An 18,187-nucleotide genomic window follows, 5' to 3' on the forward strand; every position below is an offset into this window, starting at 1 on the left:
GAAATACAAGCAATGTAAGAAACATCTTCACCCAAAGGTTTGCTAAGATTAAGAGGGGAAGTCAGAATATTGGCTTTTCACACCGACTGGAAACAGATCTTAACATCTACCTTGGCTCCGTCAAAAGGTCACAAACTCTGTCCGCCAACCAATGATGCTTAGTAATACGTTATTTATCATATATAATTATAATAATAATAATAATAATAATAATAATAATAATAATACATTTTATTTATAAGTGCGTTTCAAAACTCAAAGACACTGTACATTTGTTAAAAAACAGAAAGAACAGCACAGTAAGGACAGACTAACAGACATTGCAACATTACACACAAATGACAACAACAATAAAGGCACAGCTACAGAAAACAAAACATACATCACACATATATGTAAAGAAACAGGAATTTCCCCAAATATCACCCTATTCCTTTTATCGCCATCAGTCATTTTGACCTGGGTTGTTACACGCAGGCACACGGACACACAAACACACACACATCAAATACTTGGTATAATCACCACAAACTTTAAACTGTGCTATCTCTTCTTACATCTTAAGCTCAAAGTCATCACAGGTGGTCCATGACAAGCCCTAGCTCTCTGAATGATCAACTGTATTTGATATCAAAGATTCCTGTTATGAGGAAGAGACTAAAGGAGCTGAGGGGGTGAAGACAGGTTATAGATCATTAAAGTCATTCTTCAAACATATTTTTTACAAGCCAGACAGATTCTTGGATTAATCTATAGAGTAACTGTGTATTTGATCTGTTGTAGAGGCTAATTTACCAAAACAGTAGCCCCTATTTGTTTTCAGTGTGACTATAAGACCATGAATTGAGCTATTGGGGGTAAGGGAAGTACTGTGGTCAACATAACTGTGCAAAATGTCCAAGGTAAAGAATGAGCTTGTATCAATTGTTCGTACTATATCAGCATTAGAGTAGTTTGTAGGTGAGACTACAAAACAGTCTTTGTTAGGTTTTTGATCCTTTCTTGTTGGAGGTGGTTCAATGGTATAAATTCACCTTTAATCCTGCCTAAATCCATGTTTTCAGACTAAACATCAAGTTTTTTTTCCTGGAGAAATTAGGTTATCTCTGTTGTCCAGGCTCTCAAAACAAACATGAATTGTGCGTGATACATGTATTGACCGCTTTCCGCGGGCAGTTACCTGCAGGTCTAACTCTGACAGAGGCTGAGACTTTGTACAGTTTGAGTGCTGGCTAATGGGAAGGCTTTCAACATGATTTGCTTTTTTCCAGAGTGCTGGGTTAGAGATCTATCTCTGAATTCCCTCATGAGAAGCCAGTGTCTGGCCGGTGTGATTTACACCATCCGGGTGTTACAGAGAGGACTAGCACTGACGTGATGCCTCCTCTATGTGGGGAGTGTAGATCAGGAGAAGGCCTTTTCATCATGTTTTAGCACCTTTTTTGTCTCTGTATTGACTTTTGTCCCCTCTGTTTTGTTTGATTTAAGAACATAATAGAACAGGACTACCTGACACAAACAGGTTCCTTTTCATTTTCTGATTCTTGTACTACATACAAAGGCTTGCAAATATATTATTGAAGCTCCTTTAAGTGAGTAGTAATCGCTCATTATTGCACGAGGAATAATGTGATTATAGAGATTAATTTCACACCTCAACTGTTAGGACAGTGACAGAACTTTTTACTCTGCAATCCAATGCATCTTAAATTGGGGTTCTGTTACTCTCAGGGAGTCAGTTGGAGATCTGCAATGGTATTTTTTATGCAGATTTAAACATATCAGTCATTCATAGTTCTGAAATAACTAGTTCAATATAATCTGTAAATTTAAATTCAATGGGTCACGTTTTACATAGATTCAAATGCAAACGTTCGGGGCCTAAATGTCAATAGTCAAAGCCAACATAATTAAGTTCAAGTTTGTTTGAGAGGTGATTTAAATCGTGTGAAGCCAGTTTTGATACTAAAAGACAGACAAAAATCAAGACAGTGGATTTGTTGATGAAATGAAGCAGCAAAACAGATGATAAAAAAGTGCAAAACAAAGCAAAATAATATAAATTTGAGAAGAAATAATGTTCAATCCTCCCTTGACTTTGTGCAGCATTCACTGAAGCACGCAGAGTAAAAAAATAGCTGTTTCAGTCACAGGACTGTTGATTTGTAAATTGAACAACGAGCTTTGTATTGCACCTCTCTATATAACTGCTGCTGCAATCCAAACTGGATGAAGAGTGTAGGGAATGAAGCCCAATCACATCATGGTGAGCTTTTCAAAACGCAGAGGCTGTGGCTAAAATTAAAAAAGTGATACAGCACTGCTCAAACCAGTACACCGTGAACACCCTTAAATCTGTAACCCCTGTCGCTGTTGCATTTTAAATCCAATGCTCTGTCGCTCATAGAAGCCAAAACCACTTAAAATAATGTCACTCTAAAAAAAACTGCACTGCAGATTCAAAAGCAGACCTCAACGCCACAGTACTGGCAGGACTTCAGGCAGCTCTTTGTGACTCAGATGTTTCTGTTCTTCTCCCTTTCTCTCCAGACTTCACAGGCTCAAATAATGTGCTGAAGGGGGCTTTGAACTCTGGTGAACATACAGAAACTGGGAAGCCCCCCCCCCCCCTCCCCTCCCAGTTATTTAAACCAACAAAACCACCTGAAGTGGCTTTACAGGAGTAATCAATTAATCCATACACTGAAAGAAAAGTGCTATCTTTTTGAAAGAGTATGGTTAAGTATCAGTCTCAGTTAATCATTTTAGCCATGCATACCTGCAAAAAGCCATTTGATTGATAAAGCAAATTGCGATTGCATCCACATACAGTGTATTGAATGGATTAGGAAGTAAGAAGCCAACACATTGGTTGGTTCCTTTCGTGTGCACCATAAAATCGCAAATCGCAAGAATAGTCTGAATGCCATGGCACTTTTTTATGCTTTGGATATATTAAACATTTTTTAATTCAGACTGATTCTGCGGGGGTGAGTGCTAGCCTCGATTAGAGCACCCAACCGATGGCTCTACTTCCCCCATCCTCTTTCTAAGGTCTCTCTTCAGACTTTACCCGTTGTCTTTCTATTTCCTCTTCTGCTCTCTCTGCTGTTATGTTCCATCTGTAATGTTGGCGCCAGGAATAGTTGTGTTTTGTTTGTTGGGGACAATTTGGGCCATGTGGGAGGAAGGTAGGAAGTGTCTGCGTTGTCACTGCCTTGCTAGCTTGCTTAAACTGAGCCTGGATCTGTTAAAGGTGGCAACACTGTTTTGACTGCAGTTGCAACGAGTACTAATAAGGGCCACTAGGTTATGAAACATTATCAGTAGGGTATAGGGGCATAATTGGGATTAGGGTATTTCAAACACTAGACTTTAAATATTCAAGTTTTCAGAAATAATGGCACAACTAAGTCTGCTAATTGACCTCTATAGTAAGGTTAATATCTAATTTATAGTTTCAGTTAAGCCCAACATTACTGCACAATCAAAAATATCCAGAAGTAAATAACTCTTATATTATCACATACTACATCATAGCTTGTTTTCTTTCTACATGGAAGAAGATTTGGTGACACAAACATTTTTTTACCATGTGCTTTACCTGTTGATTAACACAAAAACCCCTCATTATTACACACACACTACTACTGCAGTGCTCTCTGTTTTTTCCTGAGCAAAAAAACAATGGAGCCATCCCATTGTTATCTGGCTCCTTTATTAGGCAGCGAATCTTGGGAGGCCCATTGGGACCCTGCCCGCTGCTAATTTACAAAGACACCAAAGCAGCTCTCTTGCCAAAAAAAAAATTTAAAAAAATGGGACACGGTTGCACGTATTCCCCTGATTACATAACAACTCCTGCAGCTGAAGATGTGTAGCTGACTGATCCTGTTCACTACTGCACAGGCTTGACAGCAAAGACTGCTGAGTTCTCCTATTTAACACGATAAGACAAGGACAACACAGTCTCTCTCTCCACGACAGTCTGCTGAGGTCCATCATCCTCTGTAAGGCTGTAGTAAAGCAACGTTCTTTTTTCAGATTGAAACAAAAGTTTGAAATTACATTTCAGTATCTTATAAACTGTTGCCTCCAGAAAGTATTTTTTTGAGATGGAGTAGCCACTTTCATCTAAGTTGACCGTGAATATCCCATAAAAGGCAAATCCAAGTTTCTATTCATCTCAGCTGGTCACAGATTAGCTGTTCAGGTACGGAGATTAAAGAGGACGACCAAACAGAGCTGACTGTCAAAGATCTGCAGAACGGAGAGCACTGAAAAAAGAAAACTGCATAAAGAAAAGAGGGATTAGACGATCTACTCAAGAAGTCCTGACAGCAGATTTTCACAATGCTGGCCTGGGCTATAGGCTTTCAACAGTGCCGGTTTAAGGACTAGTTTTCAAGCAAGACAGATCAAGTGAGTTTTCTTTATGCCTCTGTTTCAACAAAAGAAGAAGACTTTTCCGATTTCCCAACTGCTTCAAGGTGTGTTTGGCAAAAGGATTTAGCAAAATACAAAGGAAAGAAAACATGTCTTTCTTTTTTAAGATTCTTAGTTGTGGACATTCACTTTCCCTTCAGGACAGGGTAATCATAAAAGGTCAAAATATTTCTCTAAGGCGACTTTGAGCACATTGCACTCCGAGCTTGAATAATGCACAATCAGTGTTGGAACTCAGATGACCAGTTGCACTTTGACCTATCAGAAACAGCTGGAAAAACAACTTTAAACAACTGCTTTTCCAGTGAGAATGAGAAGCAAAGTAGTTTGGCTGACATCGCAGGAATCAAGAGCCCACCTCTGCTGTGAGTCACAACATGTACGCTGCCCGGCCCTCCTATCGTTATGATTATATACACACTATGTTCAAGACTATTCTGTCTACTGGTCAAGACTCTCACGGTCAGGGTGGAGCATGCCTCTCCTCCTGCTTGATGCAGACAGAGCCAAAAACAAGCTGACTTCCCCGCACAAAGCCCCCTATTGGCAGGAAGGAAGTTCTTTTTGTTGTCACAAGGAGGAGGTCACATTGTGTGTGTCCCATTCTATTTCCAGAATGAGGCAACATGTCAGTGCATCGTTCTTGTGCACGAACTCGGACCACAGCCGGGTGTCCTGAAACTTCACATCGGGCCAAGTTTCCAACATGTAAAACTGAGACATTGTTAAAGCTCAGTGAGTAGACGTGACACCGGCCTGGCACTGCATGATCACGCCATCACAGTATTTACAATTGAACATCTGACGCAGAAAGTGAGCCAGATTTGTCCACGAGTTTGAATTGAACCCCTTATCCTGCACTTTACTGAGTCTCTCTTCAACATTCACTTCATGCAAGGCGTTTTGTGACATGCATCTCTGCACCAGAGGCAAAAAAAAAAACAAGAGCTTGACAGCATCTGTGCATACAAAATCTACATCCACTGCATTAGGAAAAACACATCCTGTGGGAAGGCAAGCAGCAAAGAGGAGATATGAAAGGATGCCAGACCGCCTCCTATGGGTCTGCATCACGTTAGTAGTGAGCTAAACATAACATACGGAGGGGGATGGGATGGGATGGGATGGGACTAGTCAGATTACCTCATCTAGCGCAAATTGTGTTATCATAACCCTGTTGACTAAACTCTGTGCAAGAGCAAAGACGTTGTGTCTTTTTCCAGGGACATCAGCAATAGGATGCAGCTGATGATCAGAGCAGTTTTTAGTTTTCATCATCAAAAAGGATTTGAGATTGTTAAATCATATTTCACTGTCACCAGATTACATTCTGGCTTGAGGTTTAGGTGTTAAGCTTGAGGACAACAACAACAACAACAACAACAACATTGCATTAGCTTTTGTGATTTGTGGATTGTCTGTCTGTTTCCGCAACGCATAATGCATCAGTCATTTTTATTCCACACCGCACTGTAGCCTACTGCTTCACCTTAATTGCACCAAGGCTTTTCAGACACCTAAATGAACCTGTCGTGCAACTATAAAGTTAACACAGACGAGACGTTTTTAATCATTTTAGTTACGTAGAGGACGTAGATGACAAAGCACCCGTCGGTATTTTCCTTTAGGCTACACGAGACAGCTTCCAGGTAGAGTGCACTATAGCGTCAATAAACACTTACATGTTGCTCCCGGTAGAATATTATCCTCCATTTCGGCGGCAATACCCTCGCTTTCTGTTCTTTTGTTCATTTCAAACATGCGAGTTTCGGCTCTTCCTCTCCGGCACTCCTCTCATTCCTCAGGCAAGAATAGAGGTGGGGGAGAAACTTGGTCGAGTCACTCCAGCAGGATAGCACCCGAAGTCCTGAACGAGCCGGGGCTGGAAACCTTGCGTCCCCAAAAAGAAAAAAAAAAACGTAAAAGGTTGAAATAAAAAAAATAAAAAACACTGCCAGTACCTGTTAACGCCTATTAGCAGGGGCACTGGTGGCTCCCGAGATAAGTTAAATAGAAAGGTGTCTGAGGGAATGTGGGAGACAGCAAGCAGCAGAGGAGTGAGAGAACTTTCTCACTCTCCGGCACACCACAGCTGATGCTTCGCTTGTGCGGCTGAGTCCCTGACTGGCCTCAGGATCGGACTGTACCATTAGCCAAAGGGGGGGTACTGTTACTAACCACAGCATTGTTCGTTAACCGCTAGAAATAAAAAGTCATTAAATAAAAATAAATAAAATAAATAAAAACGCAGAATCTAAGCGCCGCAACTCAACTACTGTTGTATATTTGAGGGAATAATTTTCGCTTGAAACGAATTTCTTCATCGGAGTAAAGTATTTGTCCCCCTCTCTTTTCATTGGCGCATCCGCCCACAGAACTACAATGCTCGAACAACTAGCCAGTTCACAGTTCACATTCAATTAAACCTTTTCCTTAAAAACCTTTGACCACAGTAGCAGTAGGCATAATGTTTGTCCTCTTTTATTTGGTCATTTGCTGGTTGTGAAAAGTCATTTTTAACATTAGATTTTAATGCAGTACTAAGAATTAAGATCATTAGTATTTTAAGTAGGCTATTGTATTCACAGCTCTTCATTGGCAAAATAACAAATACACTGATTTCCAACGTGTAATAATATAAATTTATTTTAATCACCACTACATTTGCAGGAAAAAAAACACTATGAAATGGAATAGGAGAGGTTGTCAGAACACTTTTTTCTTCTACGCTGACTTGTGCATGAAATCAGAAAACAACAAATTTGGGGGCACTAAGATGAGGATCTTTTCAGCCTTTTAAAATTAAACCTACTGAGACTTAATGAAATGTATAGTGTTAATAATTTGTTGAAGCAAATAGGTTGTACATGCATGTAATTGAAGCGTAACAAGAACACTGGATATTCCTGTCAGCCAGGTTTTGTTTTGGAAGATGGATGTTAGATGCGTTAAACAAGTTACTCCACCCTAGATAAAAAATTTTTTAAAAATACCATCATGTATTTTTATATTTTATGTTAAGTCAGAGCCAGATGCAGCACAAAGAATCTCAAAAACCTTAAACCTCTGAGGAATCTTTGTTACGTAACATGCTTTAAGCACTGGAGAGTGTCCACTCATTCACCACCTGTGGATGTCTCGTAGCATCTGCCAAGGTGGGGGCTGGGCCAGGGGCTGACCGGCACGCTTGAGAGTGGACACCCCCTCAAAAGGAACCTAGTGGGGCTCTTTTGTGCAGCTGTTGAACTGTGTTACCCCAAACCCCCAAGAGCCACCTGTCACTGCAACTGGAAAAAGGGGGATATAGAGGGAAGTGGGGGTTGGGGGTGCTGTTGAATGTGTGGATGGTAGGATCTGCAGCATGAAAGTTTAGAGAGGTGCGTGCACTATGCATGTCTAAGAGTCTACTTTTCATGTTATATTGATGTTATTTAGTGTCCTTGGTGATGCACACTGCCACATCAGTGGTTTTGTCAAAGATCCCAGTCTCCCTGAAGCCAACAGTGTGCAGATTTAAGAACTATATCTGGTATTGAATCAAAGATAAGAATCAATGTTTTGAAACAGGAAGCAATAAGAGAAAGGTTGGAATTATTTTCAAGTCTAAGAAAGATTAAAAGAGAGCATTGGATGTTTTTTTTAATATCAATGTCTCATCAATGCATCAATTCTGCATCATTTTCAAAAGGAAATAGAATAATCCTTTAATAATCTGCCATCTTATCGTTCAAAAGCAGCTCAAGAAACACAAAACAACTCTGCATAAAGGGAAAAAAGAAAGGTTAAACTGAAATATTTTGGATATACTCATATTGTTGGTGTTATTCTCTGTTTAAACTCTTGTGCCATAATTTATTCTGTTTTATTGTCAAAAAGATTTAAACAAATCAAACAGGAAATTTCAGTAACAATTTCATAGCTCCTCTTTATATTTGAAAAGATGAAACAAATTCTTGATTAGTTTAACAAATTCATTGTTTAAGGACCTGTTATGGACTATGAAAAAGTAAACCAAATTCACACACAGACTCCCTTTTCAGTTGCTTTCAGTAGCAGATGCATGTTCTTAGATCCTTTGTGTGGTCTCTTTAGCCAACATTGAAACCCTCTACTCCTTTCATTCAGTCAATTCTCATCTCTATACCAAGCTCTTCAGGCAGCACGTGTCTCCTCCTTTAGACACCAACACCTGTGCACACACACAAAAGATGTGGGTTTTTTTTTTTCAATCCAATCAATGTTACATCTCCTGTAGATGTAAGGTCGCTGGGGGGGATTATTATTTTGAGTATTTTGCATCAAGCTCTGTTGAGAAATCAGATAATACCTTTTATGAATAGATACATCGACCTTTAAATTGATGTGCAATAGATACATTTACTTTCTACAAGACAAAACTGCAAGATGAGTTTAAAGAAAAATGGACCAGAAACAAGAAACAATAATCTTTAATCAATCAATCTTTATTTGTATAGCGCCAATTCGTACCAAACGTTATCTGAAGACACTTTACAAAAAAGCAGGTAAAAGACCTTACTCTATGTTATATTATATTACAAAGACCCAACATTAATACATCATGAGCACAGCACTAAGCAATGTTTAACTTTAGATATGAGTATCAACATGGTTTATTTATTATATGTCTGAGAAGTCACCCACATCTAACAAAAGGATACAACATCTACATCAAAATCAGTCTCTGAAGCTTTTTCCATATTTTACCAAGAACGAGATAACCTTGACTTGAATGTGACTGTGCACTGACATTGTAGCCAATAAGTAATTACTATTCAGCCTTCCAAAATTGACTGTAGTCCAGGTGCTTGAGCCAGCAGTCTGATAGGAAAATGAAAGGCCTCAGTCAGGATGAAAGCATACCTCAGAGTCAGGAGGCGTGTGTCCGTTTATCTCACATCACTGTACCATGCTGTGCTAATGAGACGTTCAAAATAAGGTGGATGCAGATGAAAGAAAAAAGCATGGAGTTGACCTCCATTAGCTGCATTTTTGATGTGCTGAAATGTTACCTGTCATTGTTGCATTCTGCACACAGAAGTGACTGAATGAGATACACATAAGTGCCTTAAAGCAGTCGTTCTCAACTGGTGGGTCGGGACCCAAAAGTGGGTCGCGGGGCCGTTTTCAGTGGGTCGCAAATGTGTTCCTGGAAGAAAAATTGTTGTCAAAACGAATATGAAGCGCTTTTTTTAACAAGTTTGTTTCATTCAGTTTTGTTGTTCTAGTACGCTTTCTACCATTTGAGGTCCAAACTAAACAGTTTTTCTTTAAATATATCTGATTGATTGAAAATTATGAGAAAATTGGGTCACGATTTTTCATGAAAGGGAAGATGGTGTCTGGATGCCCAGTTGAGAGCAACTGCCATTTCTAAAGCGTCTTTATCTTTCTTTCTTTTTTTGTCACATCCCTCTCTCCATTTCTCAATTTGAATTTAGGCTAAATTGCGCAGAAACCTGCGATCGTGTCATCTCCATTTGTGAACCACTTGTTTTTGACTCACTGCACACAGGAAGCGGGGGTGGGGGGGGGGGAAGAACCCCTCCACCTCTCTCCATCCCTCAGTGCTCAAGAAAGGACTTGATGTTGGGGCTGCAGCTGCACTCCCCATCCTAACACACAGAGACCTCCATACAAGCACACTCACACATCTCATTAAACTGCCAGCACCTCATCATGCCTCCTAAAAAAAGGCAAAAAAAACCCCGAGAACACAGTGAATAAAACAGTAGACAAAAATCATTCTTTGAGGATTTGATTGCATCAGTTAATTCACACAGAGAAAAGAAAGGGAAGTAACTGGAGCGATAGGAATGAAGGGTGGGAAAAGCTCTAAAGAAAAGAAAGGAGAGTTTAGGGTCCAGTAAGAGACACAAGAGAGCAACTGATAGGGCAGAAGAAAAGAGAGTTGCTGATGAGGAGTTATCTTGGCATAGATAGTATTCTGAAGACTTCTGTGTCTCTCTTCCTTCTGAACCCCTTTGAGGGATTTGATACTTCAGCAGGAACTGATCGTAGGAGGAAGTTAAAACACAGAAAAAAAAACATTATGAAGCTTGGTTTTTCAAATAGATAAAGCCCTTCAATAGCCTACAACACCATACAGCCTTAAGAAACATAACTCAGAATTTTGATCGATGTGGGCCCAGATTGTGAGGGCACTCACTCTTTCTGCTCAGTGAGAGTGGTGAGAGAATCAATTCATTGCAATCAGGTGTGTGTGGCACTGATTGGCTTTGATTAAGCCCAGGTGTGGGGAGTTTTCATATACCCTGAGTCTCCAGTGCTCTGTGCTGACTCATTATCTCACCGTTGGAGGTTGTGAGAGGTTCTCCCTGTGGTTTCTCGAGTGGTTGTGTGTATCTACATATAAACACCAACTAAGAACTTTCTGCATAAGATTTCCGTTGCTGCTCTCCCAGTGTTTAACTTGTGGTGCTGGATAGTTTTGTGTCTACTCCAGTCTTTTGTGTTATCAAAGGTCTCACTGGATCGTCTGCCAAATGTTGGAAGCTAAAAATACAAAGGGTCACCGATGTTCTGTCTTGAATGTCTGCACCGAATATTCATATTCATATTTAGGAAACCGATTAAGTGGTTGATTGCCTTCTCAACACCACAAATGTTCATCTCATAGTGGCATCAAAGGAAAGTGAGATTGGTTTAGCCAGAGCCCTGAGGAGAAATTACTTATCAAATCTCGTTCGCTTTCCAGAATGACCAACTCTGCCTTTAAGGACTAAAAATGCAATAAGAAAAGTACATTATAGAAGCAACCAAACTGCATTGACATCAGCAGTTTTGACACATAACAAAACTTTTTTTTGCGCCATCACTTTTGCTAAAGAAAGGGCTCCTGTCAGTCTCTTCCAAGGAACACCGTCCCCACCGCCTGTTAGTCTTGAGGTCAGCCAGAGTGAATGGCAAGGGTAACCCTCGGCCTGGTAATGAAACAACAATAGCAGGAATGTTCAGAATGTCCCCAGAGAGTATAGACCTAGCCGATGTTATAGACTACTGAATACACTAGCTCTGCTTCAAGTAAATGGTACATGGCAGCAGCAGCATGGGTGGGGTAGCATAAGGGAGGGGTGGATATATGACACTAATTAACGATGATGGATTTGCTGAGGAAATATCTTTGGTGGTATTGTCTTAATCTATTCTAGTTAAGACATTTAGCAAAGACAGTTCTGCACAAATATTGAAGTAATTTAGTTTAGTTTAATAGGTTTAGTTTTCAGGTTTCTGAACTCATCCCCATTCTTGTTTCCTCATCTCTGTCCAGACTAAGCAGGGTCAAATGTCCCCTGCACCTGTAGGAGGCATTCAGATTCACATAATTTACGACCTTGTTGTCTTTTGTTTGCTGTAGTGTGATTTAATCAGACACTACATCACATGTCACACTGGGAAAATGTGTGTGTAAGCGCAGACGGAGCGATAGGGAGAGATAGAGTGTGGGAGAGTTCCCTGTTTCTTTGTGTGTCTCTCTGGGGTGCTGGGAAAAAAGAGTCCTGTTTGGTATGAATCATCTGAATTTGGTCTACTGCTTATTGTAGCCATGGGATTTTTGACTTGAGTTGGGACGTCTGGATGTATTGCAAGAGTCTTTTCATATGCATGTTTTACAGTACAAGTACAAATGCTGAATGTTGAGACCTGCGGCTACATTGTAACAACGCAGAGCTATGGGCTAAATTCAAATGAAAAAAAGGTCTTCATGGCCCAGCTGGCTAGTACTTAGTATGCTGGCTGGATGTCTCATTCAATTTCTGTCTCTAATTGTTAGATTTTTTTTAAACACATGATGCAACAATAATAAAAGGATTACTACAGAAACATTGGTCAGTAACATGGACAATTCCACCATGACCTGTCTGCAAACGTTTTTAAAACCTTGAGTATGACATTTTGAGAATCGTTTGGAACCAGACCTAGATGTGGTTTTGGATGAACATTGCTTTACCCCTCTTTTTGGGCTGACAGGTTGCTGTGGTTGCGATTTGTTAATCAAATGTATCATTCTGCATTGAAGTAGACAAGCAAATGAGACAAAAAAATAAGACTGTTTACAGGGAGCTGATTGCCTAACAGTTAGGATGCACCTAAACATGGACGTAGTCTCAGTCATGTTACTCATTGGTTTCTGAAGTGTTGTTTTATCCCCTTGATAGCGGTTGCCATACTGGAACCTACCTAACTTTAGGTCAACCAAGTAACAAGCAAAGAGCTAAAGTTGAGGCAGACTGTGTCTCTTGGCAAACAGCCAGACATGATGAATAACTTTTGCTCTTAATATAACCAAAACAGATTAGTCATCTCTTTTAAATCCCCCCCCTGCACAGTGTTGCCGACAAAGAAATGAGCTATTCACCACAATTTTGTTTATTGAATGTGTTTGTTTCTGCTGTAAAACAGGTATTTTTTTGAATGTTTGCTTATTTGACTACTGGAGCTTTTGCAGCCAGCCTCAAGTGCACACTTGGGGAACTGCAGTTTTTGCACTTCCACATTGGCTTCATTTTTCCTGGAGGTTGCCACTTGGTCACAGACATGTACAGAGGCAATAGCCCTCCAAGCACGCAGCCTGGGTTCAAGACCGAACTCCAGCTCCTCTCCTGCATGTCATTCCCCACTCCCTCTCCTCGATGTCCTACACCACTTTCCTATCCAAATAAAGTCATATAAGCCCCCCAAAAAGTCAGCGCAATGCAGTTTAATGCACTTCCATATTGACTTCACTTTGAAATAAAAAGGTCCAGACCACTTTTTTGTGTATGGTCGTGCTCCATAATGCAGTTATAAACCTGATGAAATCATCAGGGTTGTGTACCATATTTTCAAGAGCCTCCACCAAAGAAAAAAAAAGAAACATTGTAGTACTAGTTTGATGAGCTTCTTGGTTCTCGGACTCAATGACCTTCGTGTTTGAAAAATGTGGAGTTCTCCTTTGAAAAAATTACAGCAGAATTCTAAGCATTAAATCTATAAAAATGAGAACTATTGCTATTTCTTAAGCTAAGTTAAATCATTGAAACTGTTCCCCATATGGTATCCAATAACACAGCCCACCACCGCTCATAAACGCCTTGTGCTCTGATCTTCCTTGAACAGCCTGTCCGTCCTCTCCGACAACAGGTGGCATTACCCCGGGCTCATTACGTCGTCTTCCATGAGGAATGTGATTCCACAGCAGTATGTCTCAAACAGCACAGAGCCTGGCAGACCATGACGTAATGGTCTAAAACGTGCTATCAGTTAGAAGCGGGGCCAAAACACGTGGAGTTGGCTCCGCTCTCCCCCAGGGCCCCTCTCTATTCTCCTTTTCCCTGTCTCTCTCCCTCGACCCCACAGCCCCTCCACCTCCCTTCTGCTCCACCGCACTCTCTGTTTATGAGTGCATGAATCGCTCCATTTCACTATACCCAACTCCCGGCCCACTACCAATCCCACAACTGCCTCAATAATAGAAGTCCCCCCTCCCCATAGTTTCATTTCCATGACAACTAACAATGAGGAGAGAGGGAGAGAGAGACGGAGGAAAATAGCAGAGGTAGGGAAAAAAAAAAGTGAATGAGAGTGTAGGAAGGCCTTGTCTTGACCTCTGCTTCTGTTTGTAGGGAGGAAAACCTTCAACAGGCAAAGTTTCAGTGAGGTTAAACTGACCAATCAGGAGAGCACCAGCAGAACCGCTAGGTCACCATGAACGTTACCTCTGGAGCAAGTTAGTGAGCTCAATTTAGAAAAGGTTACAGCGTAACTTACAGAAAGAATTAAGGACAGAATGTCAATGAAAAAGAGGCACACAATAGAGCAAAACAGAACAAATTGTAAAGAAGAGGAAAGAGGCTTAAAGCATCCAAACGCTAACATTGCCATGCTAACATCCACACTGTGCAATGCTAGCATGCTGAGGTTTGGCAGGAATTATATTTACAGAGTTCACCACCTTTTTGTATCAAGCCAGCATGCTAACAATACAGCTATGCTAATCAAACTTGCAGAGGGTTTTTTTCTTTTAAAAATCTTAAACAAACTTCACAATGAATGAAACATCTAAGATAACCGAAGTCCTCACCATTGACCTTGAAGTGGCATGAATGCCTACCAACATTTCATGGACATCGACACAATAATTGTAAAGATAGTTCACTCAAATCTTAAGCAGAATTTGTAAAAACAGCAAAAGTCAGGGATCACTAGAGTGTTTGATCTGAGAAAAAACTTTTTAGTAATATCTCATGTGTTGTGACGATCTGTCAAATTGATGCTGACATTTTGTATTGGTGTGTAACAGCTGGTTTGGGTGAACACAACACGATTTATCTTCTTGGCACAAGTTATGGCAAACAATTCAGTGTTGAGAGAATTTCATGAACAATTTTGTTTTTTAATTTATGCTAATTGAGATGCCAGAAGAAGAGAGGATAACCAAATTTTGTAGAATTCATCCTCTCTAGACTATGAAGCCACCTAGTCATTCAGCTTTATCATGACCGACTGATCAGTATGGCCAATGCAAATGTCAGCTGGTAATGTGACTAAAACTCAAAAGCCAAAGATTAACCACAGGGGGAAAAAAAACATTACAAAAAGTGAAAATGACAAAGAAAATATGTGAGTTCCAATAATTCGTTTTACGAGGTATACGATATGACATGATAAATTACTTTACAATAGGATAAAATGATGTAATGTGATATGAAACGATATGATATGAGATGGTGCGATACGATACCGTATGGTACCATATGATTCAATATAACTCCATATGACACAAAACACTATTAATACAAAACAACAATGACCTATATATTTCCTGTTTTACATGACTCATCAATATTTTCCACTTTTTAAAATATGTGTGTTAATTGGTTACCTTCCCTTGTCATTTTTGTAAAAGCTCTCAGTACTGCTAGAAGGTCACAAGTCAGCCTGTGATAGAAAGCATTGATTCATTGTCATATGGAGGGGTTCCCTTCAGAGCGACACAAACACAACGGAGATAAACAAAGGGTGAAAGGGTATGAGGTCAAGCTCCAGGGAAGCTTTGTCACACTCACACACACATACAGGCTCTTACAAACGTGAATGCACCCACACATACATAAGATTAGTTTTTTTTTTTTTATTCAACCCCCTCTGCTCTGGATTACAGCCAGGATTAATTCTGTATGCCTCAGAGCTGCTGAGGGAATATTTCTATGAGGCTGCAACTATTATAGGTGTCCATCAGTTTGTGTCAGTGTTTCGTCTGCCCTTTTGTAACACCAACGGCTACTTCCTAAATGAGTGGAACAGAGGCGATAACACTTCCCTTTCCATTCTTATAAGATTACCACTTCCTCCTCATGAGGATCATGATAAGAAAATTCCGCCAGAGGAAAACAATACTGCAGCAGAGATTAACAGCTGCACAAAGTGTTCGGCTTAAAAAAATCTGCATATCAGAATTGTGCAATTAGATACCCAAAAGTATCCAGCTTTTTGCAAAATTGTAGTGACGCTATTTATATACAAGTTCAAATTCCAACACAGTAGCGTGTCGTCAACAGTCAGGGGAGTGACAGCAATGTGAAGAATGTGCTCGTAACCTGCTGTACTTTGATCACCTTACAAACTCACAAACTACACTGTTAATAAAAAAAGATCTGGTGGGGAGAGACATGCAAAAAAAAATAATGAGGAAAAGGGGCCTGAACGTGATCTATGTGTGTGCATGTGATGAAACCCCTACAGGCATGTACGCATGTGAGTACAGTAATAGAAGCACAGCAGCTTGTTAGCGATCTCTCTTGTTAATGATACATTATAAAACAAATGATGAATCTGTAATTAACAAGCTGTAGTGCACAGAAGACCAGAGACTCAATTTGGTCCTCAGAGCGGAAACAAATGTGATTCATGCTGCAACCCCACTGCTGCATTTTTAATCAAACCCCCTGCAAGACATGCTCAAATTTAGCTTCCAAGTTGAGTCCAGGACACTGGGGTGACCTATCCTAGGGAGCTGGAAAATAAAAAAAGAGGGTGAAATCAGTAATCCTATGCAAAGGTTCTAGGGCCTCCCAGTGCAGCGTTCTCAATCCCCTCTCAAGAGCCTGCCAAAATCCCCCAGACAGCAGTCCTCATTATTTGCCTATCAGTGGCTTAGCTCCGCCCTCAGACAGAACAGAGATGGAGGGATTTACAATAGAGTTAAAAAGGAAGAATAGAGACACCCTTAAGACAATACAAAATCCCTTAGAGCCACAGGGTTGTTTTTATGCAGACAACTAGAGAATTTGAGCATAAAAAGTATCAGTATTATGATGATGAAAAGAGGATTTATGGGAACTTTAGATCACATTGTCAGTATGAACAATAAGAAAACACTGTCCTCTCGGCTCTCTCCATTGTAAACAGATCCGTTTTCCACATGATCCAGTTGACACTGACTCTGAGCACCATTGTCAGATAAAAGCTCTCAGTTAGCATCCTATTAGCGGACAACCCTAATGCTATTGTGCCATAGCTTATTAGCTTATTAGAATAAGGGAAGCTCAGGGGGCTGCACTTACATTACATTCAATTATCTGTAATTGGAAAGAAGTTTGAGGTGACAGCTGTCGCCGCCTGCGTCGTGGCTGTAAGGCAGCGCGAGTCACCGTCAACGTAGCACATTAGCAATCGTTTGCCTCACACGTTAACTGGCGCTCTATGCCTAATTGTATGGAAATAATATGTGCTCTCATATATTCCAAGACTTTTTATAATGTTTTTCTATAATAGGAGATATAACCTTTGAAGTGTATGTCAATAGAGCACATAAGGGCGCTCTGAATGTGTAATACAAAGACGATGCTGGTAAGGGTTTGCATAACAGCCAAACTATTTTACAGTTGAACTTGCTTATTATTGCCACTTTGCATCATGGAGGAAGAAGTGAAGAGTGAAATTATAAGCCGTGTGATTGACATTCAACCTGGGCAGAGCTGGGGAGCAATCTGGAGTCAAGGACACATCGACATGTGGCTGCAGGAGCTGGGGATTGAACCCCGACCCTCTGGTTGAGAGACAACCAACTCTACCACTGAGTCACAGCTGCCCTTGTACAATGGGGGAGGGGTGGGGTGGGTGGGGGGGGTATGTCTTTATTGTAGAGACAGGAAAGTTGATACTCAGGGAGAAAGAGAATGGAGAATGACATGCGGGTTAAGGAGCTGGAATTCGAACCCTGTCTGCCTGCCTGGAGGACCACAGCCTCCGTACATGGGGCACTGCAGTTACCACTAGGCTACCGGTGCCCCACAATATTATATTTTTTATTACTAGCATTTAGGAAAATATAGTTTTCCCCAAACAGTGTTCAAATCAAATCACAGGAGAATGTTTCTATTTATAGAAACATCAATTTATTACACAAATAACAAGAAAGCAGGGAAGCGAGCGAAGACACAGGATGCTTCCAAATTGAATTTAGTCGATAAAATCTGGGTATTAATTTCCCTCCTGACACCATCCAAGGACAAAGGAGGAAGATGCCTGACTTGATTTATTAATCTTCTACCCTCTGATCTCTTAAGCATTCAGGATTATTGCAGAGGTAAATCAAAGACTGTGATCTTCTCTGCGTCGAGCCTTGACAGTATTTTTGGAAAGGGGGTGGAATGTTTATTTTTTTAACCTTGTGATGCTGAATGGATAAATTATTTCATAATTCTATTAAAAAAAAAAA

The 18,187-nt window shown here is 40.4% G+C and overlaps 1 protein-coding gene across 7 annotated transcripts in view; it reads right to left on the bottom strand.

The window, feature by feature from the left end:
* The window catches only part of map7d1a (MAP7 domain containing 1a), a 39,362-nt gene extending 32,825 nt beyond the window's left edge, over positions 1-6,537 (bottom strand). For all 7 annotated transcript variants that reach the window (XM_020633530.3, XM_020633527.3, XM_065957946.1 and 4 more), the window contains exon 1: positions 6,129-6,537. In XM_020633530.3, the coding sequence (XP_020489186.2) occupies positions 6,129-6,207 (79 nt within the window). In that variant the 5' untranslated portion in view covers positions 6,208-6,537. The remainder of the gene's footprint in view (positions 1-6,128) is intronic.
* Positions 6,538-18,187: the final 11,650 nt, after the last annotated feature.

This window comes from Labrus bergylta, chromosome 8 (genome assembly GCF_963930695.1).
Source record: "Labrus bergylta chromosome 8, fLabBer1.1, whole genome shotgun sequence".
NCBI lineage: Eukaryota > Metazoa > Chordata > Actinopteri > Labriformes > Labridae > Labrus > Labrus bergylta.